At 38.9% G+C, this 18,259-nt stretch overlaps 1 protein-coding gene and 1 non-coding gene across 2 annotated transcripts; both read right to left on the reverse strand.

Moving 5' to 3' along the window:
- Nucleotides 1-2,854: 2,854 nt before the first annotated feature.
- NRPB11 (DNA-directed RNA polymerase, RBP11-like protein) lies at nt 2,855-17,783 on the reverse strand. The gene is made up of 6 exons (XM_011629925.3): nt 17,723-17,783; nt 16,034-16,152; nt 15,872-15,961; nt 15,586-15,664; nt 15,367-15,462; nt 2,855-3,255 (listed from the first exon to the last, which is right to left on the reverse strand). Exons 2-6 carry the CDS (start codon nt 16,084-16,086, stop codon nt 3,205-3,207), a joined length of 369 nt encoding a protein of 122 aa, XP_011628227.1. The 5' UTR covers nt 16,087-16,152; nt 17,723-17,783; the 3' UTR covers nt 2,855-3,204.
- On the reverse strand, nt 11,851-11,956 carry LOC148780275 (small nucleolar RNA Z279/snoR105/snoR108). Its single transcript, XR_016043491.1, has one exon. It is a non-coding gene; the product is annotated as a small nucleolar RNA Z279/snoR105/snoR108 (small nucleolar RNA).
- Nucleotides 17,784-18,259: the final 476 nt, after the last annotated feature.

Genomic DNA, 18,259 nt, shown 5'->3' on the forward strand with positions numbered 1-18,259 from the left:
TTTTGACAATTCTTATTTGCAACGTAATTTTGGTGAGCCATTTGCATTATTTGTGTTACTACAAGCGATATTTATGCTAAATGATAAAGGTGCTTGCATTAAAAACTACTATAAGACTTCTTTTGCCAGATATTTTAGCTTTTTGGGTACGAAATGTCTACAAAGGTATCAACTTTGTATTATAAAAGTAAGGTGGATCACAAAAGTCTACCTCTTTTACAATAGAAACGGTGTAATTGATCATTAAGCTCGATATGTATAGAATTGGAAAACAAGGATTTTCAAATCTCAAAAATAATGTATCTTATGTCATATTACATGTACCGTCCATTTTTTAAATTTTTCAAGTATTTTTTGATCTACTTGATCTTGCACTATTTTTAGAGATTTAAGTTTCATGTTAGAAAGTGAAAATAAATCTATAGACTATGATTGACACTTTCGACACCAAAACTACATCTTTGGGCACGAATTGAAAGTGCACCTTACTCCCATTATTGTTTAAGATTTAAGCCTTATATAAACCTCATCCTTCCCGGAAATTTACCATCCAATGCCCGTTTCATTTTCGATGACAACGGTGAAGATTAATTGCACACAGGTTAATGTCAATGGGAGTTGCTTTAATCTCTACCATCCATTTACAGGAAATTGCCCATGCGGTGTACCCTGTATTGTATGCTAGGGGTGTACGGTGTACTGTCATAGTCTCTCCTAATTCTTAAATGCCCACAAGGGTGTGTTTGTTAGGCCGAAGGTTCAGTTTTGAGGATAAACCCCAAACTCTTTGGCTCCATTAGCTTGGGGAGGGTGGGTGATGGAAGGGATGATATCCAGTTTTTTTTCCCCACTTTTTCGAGATGGTGGTTTCAAAAGACCTCTTGCTCCTGTAGGAACATAATGTTCATTTACTCCTCTCGAATAAAGCTTAATATAGTGTATCTAAATAACGACCAAATTATAATAATAATAAAAAAAGGAAAAAAGAATCAAATCAAATCAAATGAACTCTGTAAACTTGAATTATAATAATAATAATAATGTCTTCTTCTTTTTTTTGGGTAATTCCGTAGATAAGACATATCTCTACCATTTTTTTTCATATAAAATTAGAGAATTAACTTTTTTTAAAGTATCAATAGGTGGTATCGGCACGATTGAAAACCACAATATGGTAACTAGGTATAGGGGTCCTACCACCACGACCCATTCACATATTAAATTTGAATTTGGATGGTTCAACGTTCCATCGGTCAAATCCAAGTATTAAAGAACTTAAAATCTTTTAAAGTTAAACATATAATAATCCTTAACCTTGTCAAAAAAGTAAAAAAATAAAAACTAAACTTTAAGTGCCTTCCAAACTTGAGATCTAAAAAATCTTTCCAAATATCTTTTTCAACCAAGAGAGTAAGTGGACATTAAGTTCCATCAGGAGCATAGTATATGCGCTGCTTTGCTGGAATCTCGCTCAACCTCACCCAACCATTAGAAAGTAAGAGATCTTTCCTCCAGTTGGCGGAGATTTTCTCCCCAACACCAATTTTCACTACAACATTTTCAGAAGGGTTTGTATTGCATGCTCTGTTTTAGGTTTATCTCTTCTTCTTTTTTTTTCTTTTTTTTAACAATGGGATAGGAGCCTAAGACGTTATGTTGGAGCACCGGCCTTGAGAGAGAGAAGAATCCCAACTGTCCCTTGTTGACATCTACGGTTTGGGAAAGGTTTAAGCAACCAAGGCAAACCAAATGAAAGCATGGACACTTTCCCTTTTCAAAAAATAGAATCATACTGACTTAAAATTTTAAAATCATAAAATCACTATAATTTGTGAATTGTGTGTTCCCGATTATTTAGAAGAAATAACACATCATTTGTCACCCTCCCAATCATCCCTTGTTACCCTAATGAAAGCATGAATACTGTCCCTTTACAAAAAAGGGGAAGCAAACTGAATTCCATGAGATTGAAGTATTGAACCACAGAATTTTTGTTTTTTGTTAAACGAAAAGCATTCAGTGAGTCAGTTGAATCATTAGTCCCCTAATTTTCAAAGAATACAGGACTATAAGTCTGTTTCTACCTCATCTGATTTTGAACTCCAAATATAATACAAATCTGATGATCTCTTAATAATTAAAAGGGAAATTTATCAAAAGACACCTAAATTTAATTTTTCCATTTTCAACTAACCCGCCTGATGGTCATGTATATCGTGATGAGCATTTTGAAATTAAATCAAAAGATGTGAAAAAAGTTTAATAGTTGGTCTCTTATGTGCATTATGATATTTCCCTTATCAAAACGATAGTACGGATACGATGATCTTTGAATAATTGAACGAAAAAAGTAAATTTGAGCATTTTTAAGGCTCAAATTGACAAAAATTCCATCTCCAATATGGATTTTAGGAGGTTGGACGGAGTATATTATTAAATATGTATTTGGTATTTTAAAGGAATAGAACATCATTTGCCTTTCATAAGATCAAAGCATATTTGGGCCAAGCAAATGGAACCAGTGAAAGCCTCTAAGAGGGCGACTAACAGCTCAGATAGTCCTCCCATAAAGATGGAAATGGTTCTTTATAAATATTCAGTTGGAAACAAATTAAAAAGCTTTGAATTTTGAATATCTTCTCTTTTAATGCTGTTACTTTTCGTTAGTTTTTCAAAAAGGGGAATATGCCCATGTACTAGTAGATCCGTCCGAACTGCGCTGCGCAACAATCCAGTGGTAGCTTTTGAAAACCTTTAAAGAACGATATGCTCCCTGGCCCTGTTACAAAGAGAGGACATCCAGAAGCGAATAGAAAGACAATGCATTATTCTGATCTTTATAAAGGCTTCCATATGTACCAAAAACCTTAATCAATTGAGTTATGGAATCCCCAAATACAAAAAGAAACTGGACCCAGAGCACCCCTAGAGTTCACTAACTTTCAAGGGGTTAATCTTTCTAGTAGTCCATGGTTTGGTAACTCACCACCAAAAAACATCCCATGAGCATGGTTACTCACCACCAAAACATCCTCATGAGCAGAGACTCTCTCTCTCTCTCTCTGAGGGTAGAATAGTTAGAATCTCCAAGTCATGTGAATGACACTTTTCAACAGGTAAATACATACACATCCAGACAGTTAATAAACTATGATAACAGCAAAACAAGATGCATCTGTGCTCCGCACCATAAGTAGGCTAACATCAATATCCCCTATGAACTTGATTCTCCCTTGTAAATCGAGCCACCTCATCCTGCAAAATCAAAGTATATGTCACACCAAATGCACAAATAGAGAATTTGATCAGCATGAACACAAAAATACATCTTAATGGCCAATATCAATGTGATCGACATTAAACATGATTTCTTTAATCCCCCATTTCCAGAAAAGCAATTTCTGGCAATCACTTTTTAGTGAGACACTTGGCAAAAGTCTCGATAAATGGAAGGGTGAGGTTTGTACAAGGTGCCCACCTTGTACTATTCAAGTAAGGCGCACTTTTAAAAGTTGCCAAAAGATGTACTTCCGGTTTCAGCAAACTTAAGATGGCTTGAAAATCATTGCTCAACCCTAATTATGAAATTTAAAATTCTAAAACTAGTGCAGATTGAGTAGATCTATAAGCACTTGAAAATCTTGAAAATAGACGGTCCAAGTAACTTTTTATAAGATGCACTATTCTTGGGCTTGAAATAGTATAGCACATGTTAGAAGGTGCGAGTTAGTTCAAATGGATGGATTGAAAATGACAAGGGTATGCCCAAAGGACATGGTTGGAAGTAGTCCGAAAAGATATAGAACTTATGGCCTCACCGAGGGTCTGGTTTTTAATAGAGCAGACACGCAGACCAGGATTCGTGTAGCCGACCCCAATTATTGGAAAAAATCTATTATGATGATGATGATTCATACATCTTGAAGTAGAAATGATCAATTGGAACGTTTTCCAACTTTGGAACACTCTTTTCTACTGGATTTATGAGGTGCACTCTACTTCTGTGGTATAAGGTTGCAACTTATATAAACTTTTTCCTAAATAGAAACTCATACTTTGGAAGATATTCAGTTTAATTTAAAAACCAACAAGAAGGGTGTAGTAAGAAGTAAAGAGTTTTGATGCTTTCGAGACACATTATGTTTTGTTTCGGATCGTTACAATGCATGCACCACTTACGCATCTTGTACATTGAAGTTTGTTCAAATGAACTCTAATCTTCGCAAACATGGTCATATGCCAACCATCAAGGAGACTCAATGGTGTCATTTTTCTACAATGAATGGCCTAATCAGTAGTCCAGTAAAAGAAAAAGCTAACTTAACCATATGCACCCATTTCAAATCAAGAAACTTGGCAATATGGGGCCACCTCACCTTAGGTATCTGGATTTTATTTCGCATATATGAATAGCAAGTAGTCTTCTGCATTTTCTTTTCATTTTGTATAGTTTATTATATACTCATATCATCATCCCAGCCTTATCCCAACTATTTGGATTGGCTACATGAATCCTATTCCACCATTCTGCTCTATCAAGGGTCATACCCTCAATAAGACCATAAGTCACCATATCTTTTCTCACTACTTCCATCCATGTCCTTTTGGGCTTTCCGCTTGCCCTTTTAGAGCCTTCAACTTAAACCAAATCGTATATCCTAAGCAATGTTGTATTAGGCTTACGTTGCACATGGCCAAACCACCTAAATCTACCATCGCTCATCTCATCGCCCATTGAAGCCACACCTAAATTCCCTCGAATGTATTCATTCGAAATATGTATTTATTCATGAACATGTAAATATACATATATTAAATCTTGTTACTGGAAAAAAAAAGGCTTCATCCTCTAACACTAGTTATTTTCACATATAATGGCCAAAAGGACAATTCACTTTTTGTGTTTGTGTCCACGTTCTAGGTGGAAAACGAACAAAATACTACTGCTGTTTGTCGTAAGAAATACTAGACATCCATGGACTACCCTTCTTGCATTGTGACAGTTAGGATAAGCAGCCCACCCCCCGATCCAGAGACACTAGCTGCCATGCTGGCCCCTCACCTTCCTTTTTAACCTGCCTTGACCCCCCTAGCCCAAACCGTGACCTCCCATACGCCTGCCAGCCTGCCCTGCATCAACCTTTTGACCCTTTTGCTGCCCCCCTGGCACCAGTGGCTCTTGCTTCTCTCCCTCCTCACCCCTCTTTCCTCCACCCCAAACACTCTTCTGCCTGGGTCACCCAGTTACCCTCCCTTGTCCCTCAGCCCAATCCTCACTTTTCACAACCCTCTCTCACCCTACCCCCTTCACCTTCCCCCATACCCTCCCTTATGCCTTTACACCTAACTACCTTCTGCCCCCCTTCCCCACGGCCAACCCTTCTCCCCCCGTCTTCCCCCCATCGACCTCTACCTCTGCTTCACCTCTTTCCCCTCCCCCCACAACCCCACCCCCTCCGCTTTCACACCTATATGTTCTGTTTCACATGTGGCTGAGACAACTTCCAACACTTCTTCCCCCGAGATCCGCCTGTGCCTTCCTGATGACCTTTACCCCTCTAATCCCTTAGATCAGTCCCTTCATACCCCCCTGGCCACTGACTTCTCACCCCCCTCTGCCCACTCAGACCCCAAATACCTTTCTCCTACCCCTAAACCTTCTCCATCTCTCTATGTCGATTCAGATTGCGTCAATGGGATTGATCGTGGTCAGGCCAACTTCAACTAACTACTCATGGTAATGGGCTTCCCACCCGAAGGACCAGAAGACCCTCTCCATAGTTTCTATATGGCAGGAACCCAGAGTAGACTCAAGGTGAGACCTAAAGGACAAGGGGAAGTGCTCAATCTCCACTCAGAGATTAACTATGATAATCCCGCATCAGTGGCTCCATCTGCTTCGACCTCCACCCCGCTATCTTTGGTAGCGGATCCCTTGAATCCTCCTCTCAAGAGGTCTGCTCGTTTGGCGACCACCCATCTCCCACTCATTTCCTGATGGAGATAATCTCTTGGAATGTGAGGGGATTGGGTCAATCCATTAAACGTAATGTCGCCAAGGACCTGTGTGCAAGACACTGTCCCACCCTTTTGGCTCTCTCAGAAACTAAACAACCCCAACCCACCTTGCAATCTATTAGACGGGTTTGGGGTCACAGACCCTGCCAAATGGGTCTCTCTCCCTTTAGTAGGTGCCTTAAGGGGTATCTGGGTTATCTGGAAGCCCTCCGAACACTCCCTTATCAACTCCCACCTCGGTGAATTCTCAGTCACTGTCCTCCTGTCTAGAACTTCTGACGGCTTCCCTTGGAAGTTCATGGCCATCTATGGCCCAAACTCTGCAGATCTTAGGCCATCCTTTTGGAACGAGTTGGACTTCGTGGAGTCCCTTCCCCACCCCTCCTGGTGCTTAGGGGGGACTTTAATATCACTAGGTGGTCCTTTGAAAGAAGTTCCAACCCTCAATCTCTCAAGGGATGACGGATTTCTCAGACTTCATTTCGCATAATGAACTCATAGATATCCCACTCCAAGGAAACCAATTTACTTAGTCTAATCATTCTATCATTCCTTCCCTATCTATGCTTGATAGATTTGTTCTCTCTCTAGATTGGGACGTCGCCTTCCCAGGCTCACACGCTCTAGCACTGCCTAAACCCACCTCTTACCACTGCCACATCATTCTCGATATGGCGTCGCTCACTAGGGGGCCCAAACCCTTCCAGTTTGAGCTATCTTGGCTAGAGGAATCCTCACTTTCCTCTCTAATTCCCTTGTGGTGGAACTCCTTCGACCCTCTCGTATTGGGAAGAGCTGGCTACAGGCTCCAAACGAAAATCCAACAAGGCCTCCCTCAAATCTTGGAGCAGAACCTTACCGGGCAATTTCTCACAACTGAACTTCATAATTCTCTCTTGAATGCAATCCAAGCCCTTGACCTCATCGAAGAAACCAAACCCCTTGCAAATTCTGAAATACTCCTTAGATCTCAACACAAAATGGACTACTTCACTGCTCTCAAAGAGGAAGAAATCTACTAGTTTCAGAGATCTAGAGTTAAATGGTTACGGGCTGGTAACCTTAACACCGAACAATTGTCCAAGAAGGGACAATTCCATCTCGCTTATGAAGGATGGTAATAGAGTTTTAGACCAGCCCCACGACATTGAGCTAGCCATTTTGTTCTTTTTCTTAAACCTCTATACAGCTCCCTCTCACCCAAAACCGAGGATGGGCAATATCCAATTCGTCTCTATCCCTAGTTACTGGGCTACATGGCTGGAACGCCCTTTTTCAGAAGAGGAAATTTTGTCCGCTATAAAGGACCTAGGCACAGACAAAGCCCCTAGCACCGATGGATTTCCAGCTGCCCCTTTCAAGGTCTTCTGGGATACCCTAAAACCTGACTTTCTAAGCTTCTTTGAAGAATCCTTCCATAGGGGCATCCTTCATAAGGCTATGAATGCGACGTTCATAGCCCTAGTTCATAAAAGAGAGGGTTGATGAACTTAAGGACTTTAGACCTATTAGTCTAATCAATTCTACCTACAAAATTTTGTCCAAAGTCCTAGCCACTATGCTCAAAATGGTCCAGCCTTTTGTCATTTCTTTATCCCAGAGTGCCTTCATTAAAGATGGGCAAATTATGGATGGAGTTCTGGTCACACACGAAAGTAGACATTCTAGGCACCTGGCTGAGAAACCTGGCCTTATCTTCAAGATAGATTGGGAAAAGGCTTACGACCACGTAGATTGGCCAATTTTGGATGAGACAATGGCTAGGATGGGCTTCGGAGACAGGTGGAGGACCTGGATGACGGGTTGTTATTCTAAACCTTTCTTTTCGAGGCCTCAGGCAAGGGGACCTTTTGTCTTCCTTCCTTTTCGCCACTGCAGCACATATTTTTAGTCAATTGTTGTCTCGAGTATATCAGGTTGGACTCCTTTCAGGTTTTAATAGTTGTGCCAGAGGACCAGCAGTCTCGCACCTTCAATATGCCGACGACAACTTTGTCTTCATCGATGCTGCTCCTACTGAAATAGAAACCCTTCGCCTCCTCCTCAGATGCTTCGAATTTTCCACTGGCTTTAAAGTCAACATGGAGAAATCCATGATAATCAGAGTGGCCCTATCCATCTCTGAAACGAGGGCTCTTATCCCAGATTGGGATTGCAAAGTGGAAGATCTTCGAACAAACTACCTTGGTCTGCCCCTTGGATTGGGAAAACCAAAAAAGAGTCAGTGGTCCCATATTATCGATAAAGTTGATCGTCGCTTGGCTGGCTGGAAAGGAATTAATCTTTCCTTTGCTAGAAGATCCACACTCATCAAAGCTACCTTGGCCAACACCCCGGTGTACAATATGTCACTCTTCCATATGCCCGCACAGTGGCCAATCGTCTTGGACAACTCATGGGGAAGTTCCTTTGGTCGGGGGACGCTGATAATAAGAAATTTCACCTTCTCTCATGAGAAAAAGTATGTCAACCAAAAAAGTTTGGTGGCCTGGGAATCTGCCAACTAAGAGTCCACAAAACAGCCCTTCTGGGGAAATTGTGGTGGCACCTGGCCACACAAAGGAACCTTCTTTGATCACAAGTTCTTTGTTGCAAATATAAAATTCCCTCTAATACCTTGCTTCCGAAAAATAGCGCTTCTTCTCAAGCCTCTGGTGCGTGGACGTCTTTTTTGTCTTTTCTCTCTTGCTTCAGGAGTTGTATCAGATTCCATCCAAGGGAAGGAAATAGAATCTTATTCTGGTCAGATCCGTGGCTGGGGCACACACCCTTCAAAGACTCCTACCCTTCCCGCTATAACCTTTCAACCAACAAATCCTCTTCGGTTGCTGAGGAAATGTCTATTTCAGATCATCGTAGGGTTTGGAACCCATCTTTCAGACGTCCCCTGTCTGACTCTGAAACCACTGAATTCATCTCCCTCTCTTCTCTGCTTCACTCCACCTTCCTGGCCTTCACAGGCCAAGACTGTCTCATGTGGACCCCTGTCGCCCTCAGGTATTATTACATAAAACTTTTGGAACCCCCAACCTTTCCTCAGTTTCCACCATCAGTAGTATCCAATGTGTGGTCCTCAATTGCTCCACCAAGAATACAAGCCTTTAATTGGATTGCTGCCTCAGAAAGCACCCTTACAGTGGACCACCTCCAACGAAGAGGGATATCCATTCCCAACCGATGCGCAATGTACCTTCACGAAGAAGAAAGCAATCCCCATCTCTTCATCCATTGTAAGGTTGCTTTCGATCTTTGAAGCAGGTTACTACGTTTATTCGGCCTTTGTTGGGTAACCCCAACCTCCTTACCAGCACTGTTCAAACTGTCTTTGAACTCGGTCATAGAAAGAATACTTTGGAAGGCCTCCGTTGCAGCGAATATTTAGGTCATTGGACAGAGCGAAACGCTAGAATCTTCAGGGGTAACAAGAATGAGAACTTAGTACTCTTCCATAAGATCACCTCTCAGGTTATCTTTTGGACCTCCAACTGTAAGAACTTCAAAGGGGTTCCCTCTTCATCATTCTTACAAGACTGGGCAGCAATCCTACAGTTTCAACCCCCTCGGGTAACTCATGCTAACAACTGGTCACCACTGCCTGAAGGCTTTTTGAAACTCAACTTCGATGGGTGCTCTCGAGGTAACCCAGGTCCTGCTGGAGTGGGGGGGTCTTCAGATACCATTTAGGCAATATCCTGGCCTCCTACTCTCAGAATATTGGTCATGCTGATTCTCAACTCGAGGAATCCCTCTCTTTACTGACAGGACTCAAGCTGTTCAACGGCTCGTGGGCTCAACCACTGATAGTTGAAGGCGATGTAAAAAAATAATCACTTGGGCTGCTGGCTTAACTCCTCCACCTTGGTATATTGCCTCTATTTTTTAGGAGATAATGCACATTTGCAGGGATACAGTCGTCTCTTGGACGCGTATGATCGCAGACAATCTAGCTAAGGAGGGAGCACTCTTGGGCTCTTGAGAGACTTCAGCTTTCATCATCCAGCATGACTGCACGACTCTAAGATGTTTTGGTTATATCCCCACGCTATCTTTTTTGTAAATGACTGTAATGGGCAGATCCCTTGAGCCCCAACCATTTTTTGTACAGGGACCCTCTTTAGGGTAGCCTATTTTTTGCGAAGGGACCCAGCTTGTGGGTCGCCCCGACATTTTTTGCCAAGGAACCTGGCTTGTGGGTTGCCTCCTATGACACTTGTACTCCTCTTCCCCTTCAATTGAGTGAACACTTTCAAAAAAAGAAAAAATACTAGAGGTGGAGAGAGACATGCACCAGATCAAAGATCCTATTGCTCACAAATCTCGCGGATACAAATATTTTAATGTAATTTAATATACACTATTAAATCTGCATGACAAGCCACAAAGAAGTTCAAGCTGAACAGAAGCTATATAAATGTACTACCCTAATGATGTGTCGATGCTTTTTTCTCAAGATCAATCACAATTACATAAATGAAAAGAAACAACACAAGAAAGGAACATAGAGAACATAAAAGCAAGATGTTTGAGAACCGCTTCGTATAAAGAATGACTTTGGGACTCAGAGAAAAAATATTATGCAGGAAAGCATCCATTGAGAATGCATAGAAGAATGGGAAGGTGGATTGTTTGGTGCACTTGGTTAAACTCCTTTCATGTTGCAGTCGCAAACAACCCCAGTCATGAGAGCCTCACTTTTGAAAAACCAGACGTTGAACTTAGAAATAGGACTCGATACATCCCTTGAATTGATGGTTTAAATATCAAACAAGAAGCCACAAGAAATCCTGAAATGGTTTATGGATATATAGACTTTTAGGAACACTGCTACACTTTCAAGGTACTTCTATTATGGCATATGACTGGCTGCTTCAAATGGTTCCCACCCCATTGGATCTTCTTTTCATTTTCCAATGGGATAATACTATTGAGGTTTGTAGCTGCATCAGAACTGTAGAATCTGTCAATGTCTTTATGCATAAGGATGTTGGTCACATATGGTGCAGCCAACTATGTGGAATTTAACAGCGCAATTTACAAGTGCCACGTGCCCCACAGCGTACCGACTGGGCTAAAGGACATTGCCATATGGAAGAACATATAGAAAATGTGGGTAGGGCAAGGAAAGTCACAAAACATCTATGTCCATGACTATGTTTCTTTCTTATTAATCATATCCATGACTGTTCCAAACCTAGTAAAGAAACATACATTTAAAACCACTTGATGAGTATAAGCTACATAAAATCTTATCATAATTTTATGTATTTTCTTATGACATATGAAGAGTGATAGGAAAGACAATGCCAATGAAGAGGGAAGCAATGGCTATAGAAAGCCTGATTTTTCACAGGCTGGGATCATCAATAATTAGAGATCATATAAATATCACGTTTCTAATTTGGACATTATGCTATGTTTGGAAGTTTAGGGTTTTGTACTTATGTAAATAATGTTGCTTCTTGTGCAGCACACTGTCAAACAGACAGTTTTAGCTTCAACATCCAATGTTGGGTTTGGTTTCATAGTAATGCCTATGAACTTAGAAAGTTTCGTTCTTGAGGAAAAGAACCTAGAAACATATAACAATAGGCAGAAGCATAAGTAGTAGAATTTTCTTTTTGAATAAGTAATAAGTATGAAATGATATAACCTCCACCTTTTTTTTACAATTTATTTACATCTCTTGTTTTTTTGTATTTTTCTTTCCATTTCATTTCATCATCATCACCATCATCATCCAAGCCTTCTCCCAATTATTTGGGTTCGCTATATGAATCTTGTTCCATTTTTTTATTTTTTTCCTTTTTTTATTTCCTATTCTTTTTAATAAAAGGAATTAGATTAAATAAGAATGAAAGAGACCATTTGTTGTAGCCAGGTATGGGGTGGACACTCATCTCAAAATTTTATTGTGAGAAAATATCACTCATCATCTTCCCTTTCTTCCTAAATCATGTTCCTCCATTCCGCTCTAGCAAGTGTTATAGCATCAATCAAACCATAAGTCACTATATCATTTCTCACTACTGTCATTCATGTCCTCTGGGACTTTTCTTTGCCCTTTTAGAGCCTTTCACTTGAACCAAATCACCCCACCTAACCGGCGATGTTCTAGGTCGATATTGCACATGACTAGACCACCTAAATGTAAATGTACCTTCTGTCATTTTATCGCCTATTGGAGCTACCCCTAAGCTCCCCCGAATGTATTCACCCCAAATTATATCTTTCGTTTTCTTGCCGCTAATCCATCTCAACATCCTCATCTCAAGCCAAATTTATTCTATATATGTGTTATTTCTTGACCGCCCAAGACTCCATCCAATAAAGAATGGCTGGTCTTACAGACGTTCTATAGAACCTCCCCATCAGTTTCACTGGTATGCGAACGATCACATAGAACTCTAGAAGCACACATCCACCCAGCTCTAATTCTATGATCAGCATCTTCCTCAATCTCTCCCTTCTCATGGATTACCTACTCAAGATATAAAAAATAATCTCCTTTAGGTACTTCTTGGCCATCAATCTTAACTAATTCCTCATTTTTTCTCCTATTATTACTAAACTTGTATTTTATATATTCTATCTTATTCAAGCTAATTTTAAAACCTTAGATTCATCACTCCAAACTTTTAACTTTGCGTTTATGCCATCTCTAGTCCTGTCAATCAAAATTGTCATCCACAAACAACATAAATCATCCGGTCGATGCTCACTTAACTCGTCCATAACCAAGGCGAGAGATATGGGCTCAACATTGACCTCTAAAGTAGGCCTACTATTAATAAAACATCACTGGTCTCTCCACTAGTTGTCCTCATATTTGTTAGCGCTCCTTGTACATATCCCTAACCGTGTCAATACATCATCTTAAGATTCCTTTTTCAAGCACTCATCAAATTACCTCTAGGTTGCTCTCATATGCTTTCTCTAAATCAATAAAGACTATGAGGTGGTCTTTTCTCTTCTCCCTAAACTTCGCAATCAATTGCCTAAATAGGAAAATAGCCTCAATCGTTGACCTCCATAGCATAAATCCAAACTGATTTTCTAGTACACTCATTTCATGTCTTAGCCATTGCTCAATCATTCTTTCCCATAGTTTCATATTTTGGCTCATAAGTTTGATTCTCCATAGTTTATACAACTTTGTATGTCTCTTTTTATTCTTGTAAATAGGTACTACAATATTTTTCCTCTATTCATCTGACACTTTCTTTGTTCCTAAAATCTTGTTAAACAACTTGATCAACCAAAATATGCCAATCTCTCCCATGCACTTCCAAACGTCAATTGATATACCATTTGATCTTAAAGCCTTTCCTATCTTCATCTTTCTCAAAGCTTCTTTCATTTTAAATGTACTAATCCAATGAAAGTATCTATGACCTCCGACCTCATTTATGTTAATAGTCAATGAGCTCCCAGAAGTGATCATCATTTAACAATTTCTAAAAATAATTCTCCAACCTTATCATCCTTCACCAACACCCTATGATCCTCACTCTTAATTCATTTAAAAAAATCTAGGTCTCTACAGTTTCTATCTCTCATTTTTGCCAGTTTGAAGACGTATTTTTTATCTTCTCTTGTCCACAATATATTGTATGGATCATCATATGCCTTAAGCTTAGACTTATTATTTCCTTAGTGTTGCTCGTGGCATTTCTATATTCTTCTAAATTCTGATCATTTCATTTAATTTTTTAATTTCCTGGGAAATATCAAACCCATTCCCAATTCAGGAACTATTATGGTCCTAATGACATCAAATTGGACTAAAAGATGAGTAGGGAATGCATGGTAAGTCAGAAATTTTTAAAGCTGCCAACTGTTTGCATGTGATAGTAGAAATATAAACGCTAGGCTCCTTGTTGGGTGATTAATAAACATCTAGATAGTCATGATTTATCCATTTTTATTGAATTTTGATTATTTTAACTTTTGGTAAGTTCTGATCCATTTTCACTTTACTTTTGCAAGAGCAATCAGCCAAATCAGCTTGGTCAGGAATACGCCCATTACCTGTTAGACAACCAGTTTAGTAGTAATAACATCAATTTGGATTGAAGGAGTTAGGGGCGAGGACAGCCCTGTCATCCATAAATGTCTTCCAATGTCATGTGGCACATAGAGTGCAAGAATACATACAAATGGGTTTGGCACGTCAATGAGAAAAGGAATTTCTAAAATTCAATCTATTATGGATGAGCCTCTAACTCTAAAAATAAGATGAGTGTTGTAATCAGTCAATTTCTTTCAGACCATTAATCAGTGGGATTTATTTTCTTGATGGGTAAGCTATGTTTGAATCCACATCATCAAGGTTGTAACAACAAGTAACTTTTGATTTTTTTTGTTTTCTTAAAAGAAGTTCGAATTTATAATTTAGTTGTGGGCTTGTAAATCTTAATTACAAAACGAATCCCTTTTCTTATAGGATGCTATCATAAGGATCATTAGTCCCCATTCGAATAAATGGTCATCCCTGAAGGAGATTCTCTTTGTTATAATATAAGTGCATTCAAAGGTATGAGAGAACATAAAGATAATTCACAAATCATTATAATGCATGAACCACCTCAACCACTAAAGCTAGCCACACTCAGATACCCTTTCCATCCACAACACCTGAGACATTGCATGCCAAAATTAAGACACAAAACATGCCAAAATGAGGGTCCTTGAAGCATGGCCCATTGTACAATCTGCTTTGGAAGATGCATCATCATTTATGTTGGGTAAGGCATAAGACCCTAAAGGGGTGATTTTAGGGTGACAATGCTTTAAATAGGCTCATGCATATCCAGTAGAGGAGATTCATTCATATGAACTCAAAAATCCATTTGGGAGGCATTCAGTCCTCTAATATGCAATGTTCATTCTTAGGAGCCAAAGGGTAGGGAACAATGTGGACACCCAAATGATATGGCAGGGGAAACTAGAGGCTGTCAGTGTGTGTGTGAGAGAGAGAGAGAGAGCGAGAGAGAGAGAGAGAGAGTTGCCATCAAGTCCCTCATGTAATCACAAAGAAGGGTTTCTCAATAACTGTGATTTGACAGGCTAGCATAGTTGACTGCCTGGTTGTAAGTCTGCTATAGAACATAAATTTCAGTGGCAGCGGAATTAAATTAAATATGCAAGAATTATTATCCCAGACACCACTCATTCCCAACTCCTAAACATTCTTTGATCCGTATCACCAACCATGAGGATATCAATATGAAATAGTATCAATGATAACTAAACACCAGGCAACATTCCATCAGCCAAACATGTGCTTCATAAAGAACAAAAGTGTTTGAACCAATAGGGTCAGACAATTGAGAGTTCTGAACATCGGACCTCAAATATATCTTTCAGGTGATTAAGCTCCTTATCAAGATCATTGATGGCTTGGTTGTAGGCCTGCATTGGAGAAGATTGACTTGTGGTTTGAATCTGCAAAATGGTACATCACAAAAAGCAAAGTAAATAACTATCAGAATAGTAAGTCTAAAAGAAAATTAAAAAGATGCCGCACATATGTATTTTCAAAATTAGAATGATAATGTATTGACTAACCCGAACGATAATCTTGTACTGGAGAGGATGGGGCAGCTTGTACCCTGCGAAAAGAACATTTGGGTCTCTGTGCAATTGCCTGTAAGTGCAGAAGCTCAAATAGTGTCAAGGGGAGTTCCTATATGTGAGAGAGATAAAGAGAATAAAAGATCAAAGAGTTAAAAGGGGTTCCACATTGGTGGTGGTTGTTGTTGTTGGGGGAGAAGAGAGAGCAAGGAGGGAGGGGGAGGGGGGAGGGAAGAGGTGAGGGGTGATCAAAATGAAAAATTAGAAAGTCTGAAAGTACATGCGAAGGACATTGCCAACAGTGTGCTCCTCCCTTTCAATGGTGAATGAAGCAGCATTGATGATCTTAGTGTCCCTCTCATATGACACCCTGCAAAGACAAAAGCCGCAAATTGAGCAAAAGACAAAGCTTGAAGAGAGAAAGGGGGAGTGGGGGACTAACTTCTTGGTGCCTTCAGGAACTACAAAGCGCTCATAGCGATCAGGTGCATTCATTCTGCTTCTCTTCTCCTACCCTCAGCCTTTTAGGCCCCCTTCCTCAAAGAGAGCAAATTAGAGTTCCTGAAAACAATTGAGCTTCTTTTATCATGACATTTATTTGTTTTCAAAAAGCTCCCAAATAAAACCTTCAACTTAATCAAATCGAGAATATTATCCAAGGTAGTCCTACAATTGCTAATTAGATGACTTCAAATCAATTGGGAAACAAAGTTATAGAAGAATTTGCAATCAAAAAGGAAAACAAATATCTCTAAACAGTTGTTGAAGCCAAGAAAATTTTTTTGAACCAATACAAAATTTGTGAATTGTACACACGTAGAGCTCTTTCACTTCAATTCTCTCTCTCCCTAAACATTTTACACATTTGGAAGTCTTTAAAGATGTTTTTACACATAAAATTACTACTAACATTCTGAGGATTAAGACGATTCATAACAGAAAAGAAACAATAAAAAAACATACTTTCGAGTCTAGAAAAAAAAAAATTAAGAAAATAATCACCAAAAATTAGACTAAAATGTACATGTTTGGTGTAGCATTTCTCATAGTAGAACTGAACTCAAGATTAAAAAAAAAATTAGACTAAAATGTACATGTTTGGTGCAGCATTTCTCATGGTAGAACTGAACTCAACATTAAAAGTACTCACAATTGCTAATTAAATGATAATTGCAAGGCAAATACATTGGACATAGAAGCGAACACAGTGGACATAATTCACAGTATTTTAACCAATTTTATCAGATTCATTTCCAAGGGCTCTTCGTTTTGGCCAGGGCAGAGAAACATTTAGGCTCTTCAGCAACTCATGAGCAGTGCAAAACTAGTATGCTGTTTCAGTTGCATTTTTCCGTTATTTAAATATGTCTTTTTTCTTATAAAATACAAAATATGCCTTTTCTTCTTATACAATGTGAATTCCTATGTAATTGGGTTCTTTGTGAAGTTGAACTAGTTGTATTTGGTGTATTGTCTTATGCGATTGAGAATCTGAACTAAAGCCCAGTGAATCCAACTTGATTCCTTGATATAATCCAATATATTAGTATTAATCTTAAATTGCTCCTGGTAAATTCAAAAAAATGGTAAAAATATCTCTACAATATCAAACTTTGATTTTTATTATTTTAAAAATTTTATGGAACTTACTTTGTGATACTCAGGATTTGGACAATATACCTTCTGTGTTAATTTAATTACATCTTCACAAAAAAATGACAATAGAACCAATAAAAGCACGTCACTCTATTATTTCTAGAGCACGATTATATTACCTTCAGTTAAAAACAGAATTTGCAAACAAATGAAAAATGCGAACTTATGCACAAACTAAGGCATGCACTTTTGCATATCCAAAAATTTTACAAGAAAAGAAAATAGATAGGGAAATACCAGAGGGGAGAAAACCTATACGGTCCATAGAAACAAATAAATAACAATGAACATGCGTAAAAATGAACATCCAAATGCAAGTAAATCAAGCAAATGCAAGAAAGCAAGGACATGCAGAGTGAGGAGAAGAAGCAACCAAGGCGAAAAAGCACAGTGAAAGAAACCCTAGGCAAAGAGCATGCGTGAAGAGAGAGAAATGGCTGAAGAGAGATATAAGGATTTTAGAGAGAGAAAGTACCAGCAGTTGGCGCTCCGCTTCTGGATGTCGTCTCGCTGAATTGGAGCGAATGGCATTCTCTGGCCTTTTATGACAAGAGGAGCACCGGAAGACGGAAAATTGGGAAGGAAATTTAGGAATAAATCCTATTTTTTAAAAAAATAAAAAATAGGAATTGTATACTGTGAGAATAGGGAATAAATCCTATTTAAAAAAATAAAAAATAGGAATTGTATAATGTGAGAATAGGGAATAAATCCTATTTAAAAAAATTAAAAATAGGGAATAAATCCTATTTTAATATAAAGAAGTTATGCTCACGATATTTTTTTTTTTTTTTTTATTTGAAAAATTTATGTAAGGACTATATATAAGTAAGAAAAATACTAAAATTCTAAAAAAGTTGGTCAACTTTTTTTTTTTTCGAATTGTGCAAGGATGTCATCATTTAGACTGCCCTTGTTTAAAAAAATAGCTTTTTTTTTGTTAGTAGTGCAGTGCCCCGAGCTCTAAGGGTTGTTTTCAGGCAGTTCGAGATTCGAATCCTCGGACCATCCT

Source organism: Amborella trichopoda, chromosome 10 (genome assembly GCF_054954075.1).
Source record: "Amborella trichopoda isolate Santa Cruz 75 chromosome 10, AtrichopodaSantaCruz75HAP2 v2.0, whole genome shotgun sequence".
NCBI classification, from domain to species: Eukaryota; Viridiplantae; Streptophyta; class Magnoliopsida; order Amborellales; family Amborellaceae; genus Amborella; species Amborella trichopoda.